A 14,342-nucleotide genomic window follows, 5' to 3' on the forward strand; every position below is an offset into this window, starting at 1 on the left:
ATTCATGACGCCTGGTTGGTTGATGACACTGTCACTGAATACCAATAAGGAAGATGTGTTAAGACAAACAAACACTAAATTATTTTATGAAGGTGGAGGGAAGCATTGCTTTAACAGCTAATCTGGCAAATACTCTTCAGAAGTTTTCTATATAGTACAAAACAACTACTCAACCTTTTACATTACAGTCTATGAATTTCTGTTTTTGAAGTATGGGTGCTATGTGGGTTGCACGCTCAGTCTCTGGGTGATCAGTTTACCAGTTAGTCACTGCAACTAGCGTGAATAAAAATCCTTAGGATTTCTTAAAATCTCATCATAGCAATATTTACCATTTAAGAGGTTGAAACTGTTAGTTCTTCAATTCTTTTTGGTTCTGAAGTTATTTAGTCATGTCACTGTGAGAATTCTTAGACAGCTCTGTTTTTCATCCCTCTACAAATTAGATTGTGCGGTGTTACTGTATTATTAAACTGTAGATATATAGTTTGATTAGATTTGATAGTTTATATATAAAATAACGCTGATTGAACTCCTGAAAGGACGATGAAGCAGAGGATGATTGAAATTGGAAATGGAAATAATTTGGCACAGATATTCTTGGTTGGAAACAAGCTCCTGTCATGGTCCTGGGCCATGTGGGCCCAGTATTCTTAGTTCCTTGTATTTTTGTATTTTGTTCCTTGCTTAGGCCATGTTTTCTGAGTTGCCCTGTTGTGTTGTTCCTTAAGTGTTTTCCCTTCATGGCTTTTACCCCCTGTGTGCCCCTCTGTGTATCTGTGAGCCCTCGTCTCTCCTTATGTTTTATTCCATGTTTCCCCTGCCCATTATGTCTAAGTTCTCCCCGTGCTCTCTCTTCCCCCTGTGTGCCCTCTATGTATTTATGAGCCCTCGTCTCCCTTTCAGAATCAGAATCAGAATCAGAATACTTTATTGATCCCTGGGGGAAATTATTTTTTGTTACAGTGCTCCATTTTAAACCAACATTAAGACAAGACAGACAATACGCTAACTAAGAATAGTACAATATATACATATATATACATACATACATAAGTCACTTATAAATAAATATTTGGAAAAGAAACATGTGTAGCTGTAGCAGCAAACAGTGTGTTAAGTGGATGCGTTGTACAGGGAGATGGCCACAGGCAGGAATGATTTCCTGTGTCGTTCAGTGGTGCTTTTCGGTAATCTCAGTCTCTCACTGAACGAGCTCCTGTGACTGACCAACATGTCATGGAGTGGGTGGGAGGTGTTATCCAACATTGTCTTTATCTTGGACAGCATCCGCCTCTCCGACACCACCTTGAGGGAGTCCAGCTCCATCCCCACAACATTGCTGGCCTTACGGATCAGTTTATTAAGTCTGTTGGCATCTGCGACCCTCAGCCTGCTCCCCCAGCATGCAACAGCATAGAGGATCGCACTGGCCACCACAGACTCATAGAAAATCCTCAGCATTTTCTGGCAGATGTTGAAGGACCTCAGTCGCCTCAAAAAATAGAGACGACTCTGGCCCTTCCTGTAAAGTGCTGTGGTGTTTTTAGCCCAGTCCAGTTTATTGTCAATGTGTACTCCAAGGTATTTATAGTCCTCCACAATGTCAACACTGACCCCTGGATTGAAACAGGGGTCAAGTGTTTCCTGGTCTTCCTGAAGTCCACGATCAGTTCCTTGGTCTTTGCCACGTTGAGCTGCAGATGATTCTGCTCACACCACGTGACAAAGGAGTTGACCACAGCCCGGTACTCTGTCTCATCATCCCTGCTGATGCATCCAACCACCGCAGAGTCATCAGAAAACTTCTGAAGATGGCATGTCTCTGTGCAGTGGCTGAAGTCTGTGGTGTAGAGGGTGAAGAGGAAGGGGGAGAGGACAGTCCCCTGTGGTGCCCCTGTGTTGCTAATCACCTTGTCAGACACACACTTTGTGGTTGTTTCATGTTTCCCCAGCCCGTTATGTCTGTGTTTTCCCCGTGCTCTCTCTCCTCCTGTCTGAACCTCTGTGCACTTCCTGTTTACTTTGTGACTCTCACGCCTGTACATGTCATGTTCAGTTCACCCCGCCCTGTCTCGTTATGATTATCAGTGTCAGCTGTGTTCCCCGTGTGTTCCCACTTTCCTCGTTAACCCTCTGTGTATTTCTGTCTGCGTCTCCCTCTGTTCGGCGTCGCGTTCTCCCTCATGCTGTGTGGATTTCCCTGTTTCTCTCTCCTTGTGCTTTAGTTTTCCCAGTTTAGTTTATTTTGTATTGTTTCTCGTGGCCAGCAATAAAGCTGTGTTTTTTGAGTTCATCCCCGTGTGTGTGAGTTTTGCGATTGGGTCCTCATCCTGCCTGCCACACAGCGATCCATGACAGCTCCTGCTTTACACAGATCATGGGATTTGACTACCTTAATTGCAACAACCTGTAGCATGCAATGTGGTGGTAGCAAAACCTCCAAATCTGAAGCCAGAAACCAGTGGCATGCTCCTCTGTGGTTGACGGAAATGCTACCCTAGCTAAAGGTTTAACTCTCCGGGGATCTTGACGCAACATGGAGCATGAGCTCAACTGGCGAATTGTACGTGGTCAGCTTAACCGTTGTGGTGAACCAGTCGGATTATGTGCCAACCGTCACTTATGGGCTTCACATATGGCCACAAAAATGAGCTTCCTCCGTAGGGTGGCTCGGTTTGATCTCAGAGGTGTGGAGAGGAGCTCGGGCATGCAGAGAGAGCACAGAGTGGGACGCCTGCTACTTAACACTTTAATAAACAAACTTAGGCAATGCTAAACCAAATGCTTATTTTGCACCTCAGTATTCTATTTGAGCTGACAGCAGGGTGTTTACTTGCACAGAGTGTATTTCTGATGTTCATTTTCATTGAAAGTTTGGCTTGAATTTTTATTTCTATGGTTTTAAAAGTGTTTTTTTGTTGTTGTTTTTTTGAGAGAGAGAGAGAGTTTTCAAATGGCTTTATGCTGTCAGTGACTTTTAGTGAGGTGACTGAGCACAACAAAGTGGAGGTTCATGGAGCTTTTATGCCAGCAAGGCAGCTTAGTCATCACGACTGTTGACTCTGTAAGGGTCAGAAGGTATGTGACACACTGGGAGGTCATAAATTCTTTCTGCTGGTTGTGCCACCTGATGGCTGGTCACTATGGTAACATCAGCACTAAATTAAACTGAAGCGAGTCGATTTAATTTAAAAAAAATGAATAATAAAATGTGCTGTAAGAAGACTGCAGACAAACATTACTACTGATACAGAAACACATCTGTGGGCTGAGGCCAAAGCCCAGGAGCTCAGTTGCTGTCAAAACCCACTAACTCATCAACTGTTTTCTGATCCCATACAGAGCTTGCACTAATGCTGTTATCACTTACAGGACACAGCCTCAAACTAGTCCAGTGTTGACAAGCAGGGCAAGAAAGGATTTGGTCCTTCAGTGTGTATTGTGTTGTGGCTTTTAGGCCACGCTTCATCCATTTATACTCATTCAGCTGAGAATGAGTGCTTTACAATGAAATCTTTTCTGCCTTTACGCCTTTCTACTGTGAGGAGATAGAGCAGATGCCTGACAGGAGATAGAAAGCGTCTAAGTTGTTTTTGCCTGACCTGCCTTTTCAGAGCAGGGCCGAAGGAGGAAAAAGGAGGAGATGAGCAGAGGCACTAAAGTCGGTGTGCCTGCGGGTAAAGTGAAATCCAGTCAAAAGTAGAAATTCAGAGTTTGGAGTATTTTTTTTTAACAACAGGCTGCTATTTGTTTGAAATGCCTTAGAAGGAGGAAAAAGGAGAAATTTCTCAATGTGCTGAAATACAAACACCCCCACCACCCCACCAAACAAAAAAATAAAAGCAACAAAGAGCTGCATCTACAATACAATAATAATAATAACTAGAATTATTCAGAGAGTACAAAGTTCTGCCGAGGCGGCTCAGTCTCTGGGCAGTATTTACTTTTAAGGGAATAGTATAGTAGGAGTAACCTGTAAATAACTGAACATGAATAAGGTACATATATAATATTATATAATCTAATACTACCGTATATTGCTAATTAACTGGGCACCTCATTCTCTTTCCTTTTGCAATATTTTCTTTGAAGATAAACAATTTTTGGGGTCATCTTAAAAGAAATGCAGATGTGAAATCAAAAGTGAGGTCAGAGGTCATGTGACATGGTTTTTGGAGGCAAAAGAATCCCCCTATATTGTTCCCTGTATTCCTATTTATTAATGCAATAGCAGTAAGAAACATAGTTTTAAATAGCTTCTCACTTTGACCTTAGATCAGTCTATTAACCTAAAAGGAGAGGTCAGAGGTCAAATGTGATGTGATATTTTAAATCTTTATACAGTACTGTCTACATGTTGATAACACACACCACACTTGTAAGAATTATAGTTGCTTTTTGTCAGTTTTCCACCAATAAATCTTGAAGACCTCGGGCGATGTAAGCCACATTTCACTAGATTGTTAACATGACCTCAAGTTTACACCCTTGAAAAAAGTAATGAGAAATTATTCAGAAACTTTCCAGCTAGTGAGTACTATGTGTCATTTTTGTCTCATTTTTGTCATTTATGTCTAATTTTTCTTCTTCTTCACATAAAAAGTTTAAATGGAAACTTCAATCTTTACCTAAACCTTTATTATTATTTTTTTTTTTAAATTAAAGAAAATACAACATGTAACTGACGCATTTCTTTTTTAAAAACTGATATAGCTGGGCAACATGTTCAGGATGTAAGCTTTACTCTGTGACAGCTGGGATGGGCTCTCTGAATCGGATCAAAGATAGATGGATGAAAGCAAGTCCACTGAGTCCAAGAGTAATAATTCCACATTTACAGTACATTGGTAGAAACATAGTCTCACGGGTGAAAGCCCGTTCATTTCTTTGTAGCTCTGCCTCTTCCTTATGTAGACTTTGTGACTCTGCATTTTTTTCCACTACAGGACGATTCAGTTTCAGTATTTTTCCTCCCCACTTAAGTTGCAAAGCATCACAACAACATGATTGGTCAGTTGTAATGATGGCCCCACAACAACATCATGATCTCTTAACATAGTGATCTCAGATATCATCATGTGGCCCAGTGCATCCATGTAAGAGTGAATCACCAGCTGACCTACACACCCGTGTTCTGGGCTTGTTGTGTCTGAGACAGGAAATATTCTAAGAGTGATTCTGGGTCCAGTCGGAATCCAACACTGGGCTCAGTCTTATCTGGTAAAATCACCCTGGTGGCTCGTGATGGGGTTTGCATTGCCTTATACCCAGAAACATGTATTGGTTTCTGGGTAAACACCTGCAGAAACCCAGTCAGAGGAAGCCTAAGGAGAAAGATGCCACACTAGATGAAGTCGATTAGAAAATGCAACGCAGCAAAGAGTTTTTAATTTTTCTTTAAAACCAAATGTCAACACAAAAATGCAGCTGATAACACTCTGAGAATCACAGCTACATTTATTTGTCTTTCTTTGTCTCCTCACCCTCGCAGAGCCAGGCCATGCGTATCGTTCGGACAGTCGGGCAGGCGTTTGAAGTTTGTCACAAACTGAGTCTGCAGCACACGCAGCAGAACACAGATGGACAGGACGACCACCACAGCGACAAGAACAGCAATGACTCCTCCGTCACAGGTAGACACGAACACCATTCCATTTTTTATTCTATTAAAGCACTTCTGCTGTGGCCTCAAGTCTGTTAAAAAGTGCTTACTGCAAGTTCAGTTGTGCATACTGTGATCACTTTGGAGAATGGTGGAGCTGCAGAGGCACTAAAGACTGCAAGGTGAAAGTTGCGTGCGAGTTTTCAATTTGAATTGAACTCATTAAAAGACAAAAAAGTAGACGCGAGCTCACTGAGGAGAGGTCAGGAGCAAATGCAACGATTGATTGAGTGACGTTTTGTCTCAGGGTAATTCATTTGTTGTTTTACCTTCAGCAGGCGTTGTTAGTGAACGCTGACAGGCAAGTTCATACAGAGACAGTCTAAGATTGTTTTTCTGTGAGATGCCAGAAATGTTATTTTGCCATGTAAAGCGCCCACTTAGATAAAACGCACTGTGATTTTAAGACGAGTAAATACAGCTGTTTACGAGGTTTACTTTCAGATGAGAACTGCGCAGGGAGTGAGCGGATAGATAGACGTGTGTGGGTTGATGTAATGTAGTGCTTCAGAGGCATGTGCTGTGAAGGAGACTCGAGGCTTGTTTGGCTGTGGCAGTAAAAACATTGTCGGTGTGTCCAAAATTAAAAGCAGACCTTGAGAGCAGACTTTCTGGACCAACAAAGGGCACATCGCTGATAGAAACAGCCAGGCTTGTGCTGCCGATAGACTGATAGACCTTGTCTTTTTTTTAGACGCCCATAACAAAACATTGTTAAATTGAGTGCCTAAATTGTGGGTGGATTCAGTGCTGCTCTTTCATATTAGCTGGAGGTTGTCCAGGTGGCTGAGTGAATAAGACTCATACTTGCAATTTCCATCCTGTGTAATTTCCCCCTGCCTCGCTTATTTCCAATCACCTCTCTGCTTCTGCATTCATAGAAATGCAGAAATTATCCCCAAGATAATTTATGGTTACAGTTGATATGAACATCATTCAAAATGGCATGTTTATGCCTTTTTACTGCAAAAGCTTTTTTTTTTTTTCTGTTCCATCCTCATTATGCAGCAAGTCGCTCTTCACCTTTGTCTTTCCTCTCAAGAAAGATGTTCTCTGTTTGGATGCTGCACTGTTGCCATAACACTGTAGCATCCAAACAGACTGATGGCTGTTGGTTTTTGCCTGCTCTGCTCCTTGGTTCACCACCATGAGACTAATTTACGACATAACCAATTCATTATTTTTATCTTCTGATAAAATCTAAAGTGATGCCTCCTGTTTTAACATAAATCTGTTGTATAAACTAAATCCGATATAAATTTAGCAGCTATTCTCCTCAAGGTGGCCTCGTTGCCAGCCTCTGGTCTGTTTGTCCCCATCAGCATCAATGTGTAACATACGTGAAGTGGACTACAGTAGAGATATCAAGGTCCTTTGATGTCTAAAATAGAAGCCGTGCAACCACTGGCAACTGAGAATATTAAGAATAGTAACTGAGGGAATGTTGTAGAAGTTTGTTAGTGTCTTTCCGTAACAAAACATAAAAGCAAAACTGGAAGACATGAAACTGATTTAAAATATTAATATAATACAATTATAATTATAAAATAAGTATTTACTAATAGTCCATAAGCACAAATCTGTGTGTAACCTACGCGTATGAACATTCATCATCATCATCATTCATCAGCCATTTATAATATTTGTATCTGAATTTGTTTGTACAAACAAATTTAAGTGTCTCTTACCATATGGACAAGCAAATGAAGTATTATTATCCTTATTATTGTTATTAATGCTAAAAATTACAGTTGAATTTTAAATTATAAAAGAATTATTACATTTAATATAAAGAAAACAGAAGATTCAATTGAAAGGTGTAGGCTTTTAATTTGAACCTGTGTTCTTTGTCGTCTCTTAAATTATCGTATCTTTCATTAAAAATGACATATCGTTGCTGGATGCAACAGGCTAATGTCGTCGCATTATTCCAGTCTGCCCTGAGTTTCTGATCTCTTTTGATGTCCAAATTTATTTCCTTTATTTGAGCCACGGTGGGTGTCTCAGAGGAAACCATATTAAAAACTTCTATAATTTCAGCTAGTTCAGTTTTATTTATACAGCGCCAAATCACAAAAGCAGTCGCTTCAAGGTGGTTTATTTTGTAAGGTAGACCCCACAATAATACACGCAGAGAAAGACCCAACAATCATATGACCCCCTATGAGCAAGCACTTTGGTGACAGTGGGAAGGAAAAACTCCCTTTTAACAGGAAGAAACCTCCGGCAGAACCAGGCTCAGGGAGGGGCGACGATCTGCCACGAACGGTTGGGGTGAGAGAAGGAAAACAAGATGAAAGACATGCTGTGGAAGAGAGACGGAGATTAATTACAAGTAATGAGTCAATGCAAAGAGGTCTATTAACACATAGTAAATGAGAAAGGAGCCTTTGGACATAACTGTTTTCATTTCTTCAGCTGGACTTTCTGCTGCTTTCTTGCCTTAGAAGTACAGTAGCGTCACCGCTTTCTCTGTTCACCTGGAGGCATTTCCTTAGAAAGAGAAATGTGGGTGGAAGAGTATGGTGATTATACGAGACTGTTGCTTCAGAACTGTTCTCGTTTATTAACAAATGTAGGAACAAAATAGGCCGGTCACATTTCATTAATTGGACAGTAGTATAGCATACGTGTTTATTTTTACACTGTGTAAGAATGTACATATTAGTACATGAAGACCATTGGGTTTATACCATATTAGTTGTGTTTGGGCTCATTGTCATGCTGAAAAATGGAGATGTTGCCAATCATTGAGTTGATACCCAGGTTATCGGCTTTTCTAACTTGTCTAACGTTGTGTTGTCAGTTTCAGTTTTAACCTTGAGATAGGAAAGAGTCTCGGGAAGAACCAGTGAGAGTCCATTAGCACTTGTTCTATCAGATTGTAATCCTAAAAAGTATGTTTTTAATGCCCTAAGCAAAATGGGAAAGAAGTGTCATCAGTTCCATTGTGGAAGTCCTAAAAGTAAAGCAAAATCTGAAGGGCTGTCAGCACATTCCCCAGTGCCCACAAACACCTACACACTTCGCATAGTCATGTGTCCTCAGACTGCACTAACAGGTTGTACTGGAGACGCACTGCACATACACAGCTGTAGATGTGCTGTAGATGAGATTCCTGCCTGTATTGTGCCCAAACTGGAAAGAAGGAGAATGGTATGCTAGAGCGAATATCATGGATGAGTCAACACAGAGAAACGGCACAACAACACTGGTGGGCTGAGCTACTTTTATCCGCTGCCTGATGTCTGGACGGCTTGGGTTGTGTGGCAGCCCGGGGACACGTGGCTCTCAGTGGGGTCCTGAGAGGACAAGACAAGGAGTCATCAAATGCAGCTCTTTTACACCATTGTTCCAGATCTTACAGCGGCCAGCTGCTGGTCGTCCTCCCTGCCCTGATCTACACCGGGCAGGGATATGTTATTTGCAGATTCCCCTCCAGCCCTCCAAAGACGAGCTCGTTTTCACATGCTGATGAGCCCGGAGATCACCCACACGCTCTAACTGTGCATCGCACACACATTGTAAAGAGGACCTCACATGCATACAAGGAGAGGTCTGTACACACGCACTCACTGTCACGGTGTGTTAAATAACACAAGCGCCGTCACGCACAGCCAATGTGCTTATCTGAAGAACTAATTATCATGGCAATGAGAGGAGAGGGGAGGAAAAAAAGGGGGAGATAGTGTGCTGGAGGAAGGCATGTCTAGTTGAGATGAGGAAGAGGAAATGATGTTAGAGGGGAAAATAAACTCAGGAGGAGGATGAAAGGAAGAAGAAAGACCAAATGTAGATTAGAAAAGAGGAGAGGGGATGGAGAACTGGGTTGAACAGCAGGGAGTCACAAGAAGGAAGAAAAGGAAGAGAAGAAAGTGTGCGGCAATGTTTCTGTACTGTTTCAGAGGAGTTGTCCAACCCAGACTGAGTAATATAAACAACAAAGAACTTTGTAAAGTCAGCTTCCAACCTTGGAACTGGATCTAACGAAGCCCACTGAATGATAACAAATGCCAGTGTCATTACAGTTCAATTTAGCATAAGTTATAACAGAGCCACAGGCGTGAATATCCATTCAGCAGTAACTAGATAGTCAGTGAATGCTAAGTGTGCTGGGTAAAAAGCCCACGGGCTATATGATAACTTTTTTAGCTACAGTTTAAAAGCACACAAAACAAAAACTGTTTATTTGAGCAAGTTATTTTGATTCAGTCAGTGTGATTTTTGACTATTTTATTCATGGAGTGACAAAAAGCAACACAACTGCACCTGCTTCCAGTTCATTTATACCTGTTTAACCCTTTTTTCCACCTAAGAAACAGTAAAAGCTCAAAGTAATTTTGGTCATTTTAACAGTGAATTGAAGCGCTAGTGATTCCACAGTTTTCTTCCCCTTCTCTTTCAATTCACACTCACTTATAGAGTAATGAACCACTGCTGCTGCTGCTACTTTGGTTTTAAAAGATTTAGAATATTCCAGTAGCTTAAACAAGGTAAATTACTGAATCTGATTACATTTTTATAACCCCCCCGTTCCCTGTACTAATCAGAAAAATATTCACTGCATATAAGTTTCCATGCAGATGAGTCTAATTAATGGTTGCCCACAGTGTTGTCTCCAGGCTTCCCTCAGCGTTTTGGAGACAAAGAAGGGTTCAGTTCCCCCTTCCCTCAGGTCAACCCTGCCCTTCCCTTACTTGCACTTCTGCCGAGGCACTGGAGGCCTCTGCCACCTGGGCCTCTTGTCACCACCGTCTGCACCCACAGTGGACATGGGTGGGCACTGAGGCTGAAGGCAGCTGGCGGCTGACTTTCTTATATGAGCCGTGGTTTGAGCCTAAAGCTTAATTTGGACTTCTGCAGTGAATCTGTGTAGAGCCTGCAGTGTAACATGCACAGGTGGCTAATTTTACATATCACTTTTCATTTGAATTATAAACTTCGGGGAAATCTACTTTGCTAAACCTTTATAAAGTGACCTTCCGATCATGGGGCGACCACTTTACCTACTGAGCTATCCCTGCCCCAAGTGCTTGAAATAATATTTATGCCATATTCATCATACCAGGGTCACACATTCCAAGAGGAAGTGTTGCTGTATGTAATCATTTATCCAAGACGTATAACGCTTGCTCTCTTTAGTCATTTGTAAATGGCTCCCACCCAGGCCCATGTATGCACCATTTCTCAATTTGCAACAGTCTCCCCGCAAAGGAGCTTAGCTCTTTTCTTCTCTCAGTGTAATTAACAATAACAAAGTCATCTGGAAAGAGTTGAGGCTGAACTGGGAAGCAAAGACAACAGGGGGAAATTATGTCAGTAGCAGAGAGCACGGGTAAACACCGGGCAGCAGAGCTTTGCCAGTTGAGTAGAAAGGGTGAGTATTACGAGGTGTAATGGAGGAAAAGGTGAGAGTAGTACTGGCAGCAGGTTTTGAATGGTAAGTATTGGAGATGACAAGCTGTGCTCCTTCCAAACTATTGGAGAGGAGGTTTGAGTGGAGGGGGAGGAGAGGATTAATAGCTGGGTGCACAAGAGGGGAAAACGAGCTGAGAGAAGTGACACCCTGTGTGGTCTTCTGCTGCTGGAGCCCATCTGCTTTAATGTTTGATTCAGACATGCATTCTTCTGCATACCAGGAACATACAGTGCAGATTTTATCCTGTCACTGAATCGAATTGAATTGAATAGACTGGTTGCAACGAGCTCGGAAAGAACTTGATACTTCCTTTTCACACCATTCTTTGTAACCCTAGAGATTGTTGTGTGAGAAAATCCCAGTAGATCGCCACTTTCTGAAATACTCAGACCAGTACCATCAACCATAACACATTTTCTTTCCCATTCTGATGCTCTGTTTTAACCTCAGCAAGTCATCTAGACCATGCCTACATACCTAAATGCATTGAGTTGCTGCCATGTGATTGGATGATTTGATATTTGTGTTAACGAGCAGGTGAATAGATGAAAGTGAGTGTATTTCCACTATATATTCTTATATTCATGCTTATTCGCTTTATTTCGTGATAGCCAGTGGTGGGCAGATGGATTTGCCAGCTGATATAGTTTTGCCAGTGAAGGGAGTGCAGCCCCTATGCCAGTCAAGTGTATTTTTAACAGCTAGAAAACAAATGCAATTTTGTTTTGTGGGCAGTTTTCAAGTGCAGTGCAGTTGTGCAGTTTTATGGAATAAAATATGGAAACACAGGCTTTCCTTGGTTACAAGGTTCACATTGAATTGGGTGAAGACATTCCAGGTACTGGGAGGAAGTGTTTCAGTGACTGTGACAAAGTTCTACAGAGGAAATATCTGAAGGCAGGAGGAATCTCATAACTGAGAAATCATTGCTGGCAAATATCAAGTTAAATCAACATATTTCTGCTTTTTTAATTGACTTTAATGGTACTTTTTAAAAATGTCTTTCAGTGCATCGATCTCTCATAAACTGTGGCAGCTTTCAACAGTGTTTTTACTAAATTAACATGTTTGGATTGCTGGAACTATTAACAGCAACAAAAGTAGTCTTTACCAAATAAAAGGAAAATGGATATCTCCATTAAAATTTTGATTAAAAGCGATGGGGCCACAAGCAGAAGAGTGGGAGGGCTGGCTGTGAACAGCAGCTGTTTTGATTTTGTGTCACAGGAAGCAATTTTGTTGATCATCACAGTTAATATCTGCTTTGTAAAAACTCAGAAACCACCACTGATTTCTGTATTGGAAATAAATTAACAGCAACAGGAACACTAAATGGAAGCCAGAGTGTGCTCCCAACAGTACATTTATTTTAAATTGACATTAAATTTGACATCTGTGTGGCAATAAAAAAAAATTGTCAACTATTTAGCATACTGTGGCTGTGTGGAAACTTTTCTCTTAAACGCTTTTATGTTTGTCCACCCATGTGTGTGTGCGTACATGCTCACGCCTACATGTGTGTGTGTGTGTGCAGGTGTGCGTGCTTATCCACCTGTGTGTGTATGTACTTTCCTGGGCTCAGTTCGGGAGCTAACAGGTGCAGAGAAGACGGCGACCGTCGCTGAAGAGACCGACATTGATGCCGAGGAGGTGAGCCAGGCGCTAGCAGCAGAGGATCTGAACCTCAACAGAGGAGTGACTGACCTGGACGCCACAGCCAAGACAACAGATGTGAACCTCTCAGAAAACAAGGTAGGCAAACACTGTGTGTACAGATAGGCAATGTGGTTGCCAAGGTTCATGTATGTTCTCTGTATGTGTGGCAGCAGCTTGGCATTACAGTTGGCAAATGGACAGGCCTTTAGCGCTTTTCTAGTCACTTTATTCTCTAAATTTGAAGCACTTTATCTACTGCACATCCGTGTCTGTTTTGGAATCAACAATTAATCTCACACATGTACGAGGTGGCAGGAAGGCTCTTTTACAAAAGATCCCAAACAGAAAAGCCCAACGTGACCAGGAGAGTCAAACTAGTTATGGTAAAGTTGCAGAGCAATTAGTGGTTGGAGACCACATCAGTACCAAGATTATTGCCACTGTACTGCATGCAATGAACTCACACTCTTGTTGTTTCAAAGACAGGGACAAAGGCCACAACCACATGCAAACAGCTGCCATCTTCAAAGCAACTTTGGTGCATCAAAGCAGTGATAAATGACACAGTCAGTCTGCTATTAGTTTGTGATCGAATGTGGTCAAGTTACAATTACATGCAATCTGTTTGTGATAATGCAGCACTTGACTTTTACAAATCTGTTGCCATCTACGTACAAAGAAAGACGCTCACTTTGCTTTATAAAAAATATACGAAGTTGCCAACCAGTTGAATCAAGTCGCTGATTGCAAAGTGATGAGTTGCAGACGAGTTGTTTGGCACACTCTGATTGATTGTAAAGTGTTGGCAATCTGTGTTTGCAAATTAGACAGCAGTTATTTTGCAAACCTTTAGCAATTCTGAGAGTAGCTGCAGGACTATCTGTGTCGGGCCACGACTGCATGGAGGCAGGTCGCTTTCAGCTAGGTGCTAACTGTGTTACTACGTGACGATCAAAAGTGGTCGAGGGTGTCGTACACTCAGTCATTTAGCCACCACAGCTGCTTGAAATCAGTTGTCAAATGTGAAAATATTCAATGCACTCAACTGCCAACCTCCATTTTTTTTCATAGATCTAGGACGGTTGCTGTCCTGCTTTTATTCTAATGTTCCAATATTCAAACTGAGCCATCAGCAGAAACCAAATGGACACTTTAAGTTGTAAAATATATATTTTTTAAATGTAAGTAGTTTTTTTTATGCCTTGCTTTATGAAACATGACCTTTGCCCCTATGTCAGCGTTCCCCAACCTTTTTTGCGCCACGGACCGGTTTATGTTTAGATTTAGACTTTATACAGATTTCTCGAAGGCTTTCTTTAATGTAAGATTTACTTGAGAAATCATAAAGTTTTCATTTTCATTTGAAGATAAATGCATGTAGTAAACTCCACTAAAATCAATGTTACACCAGCTCTGTGCTTGTGTATGGCATGACTGTTAAGAAAGTAGCTCCCACTACTTGGTTTCTTTCAGGAGCTGTTAGCAGTGTGTTGGCAACTGAGCGCAAAGATGGCCAGTTCACGTCTTTGCATGGCCTTGTAGTATTAGAGATTTGATACTGCTCAGTCAGACCATCTGCTCTCTGGCCTGTGAAAACTCACC

The 14,342-nt window shown here is 41.6% G+C and overlaps 1 protein-coding gene across 3 annotated transcripts in view; it reads left to right on the forward strand.

The window, feature by feature from the left end:
- The window catches only part of LOC101485789 (carboxyl-terminal PDZ ligand of neuronal nitric oxide synthase protein), a 246,267-nt gene that overhangs the window by 151,150 nt on the left and 80,775 nt on the right, over positions 1–14,342 (forward strand). For 2 of the 3 annotated variants that reach the window (XM_024805650.2, XM_024805649.2), the window contains exons 6-7: positions 5,495–5,636; positions 12,619–12,836. In XM_024805650.2, coding sequence (XP_024661418.2) covers positions 5,495–5,636; positions 12,619–12,836 — 360 coding nt within the window. The remainder of the gene's footprint in view (positions 1–5,494; positions 5,637–12,618; positions 12,837–14,342) is intronic. The other variant, XM_024805651.2, reaches the window with a different exon arrangement.

This window comes from Maylandia zebra, linkage group LG17, assembly GCF_041146795.1.
Source record: "Maylandia zebra isolate NMK-2024a linkage group LG17, Mzebra_GT3a, whole genome shotgun sequence".
NCBI lineage: Eukaryota > Metazoa > Chordata > Actinopteri > Cichliformes > Cichlidae > Maylandia > Maylandia zebra.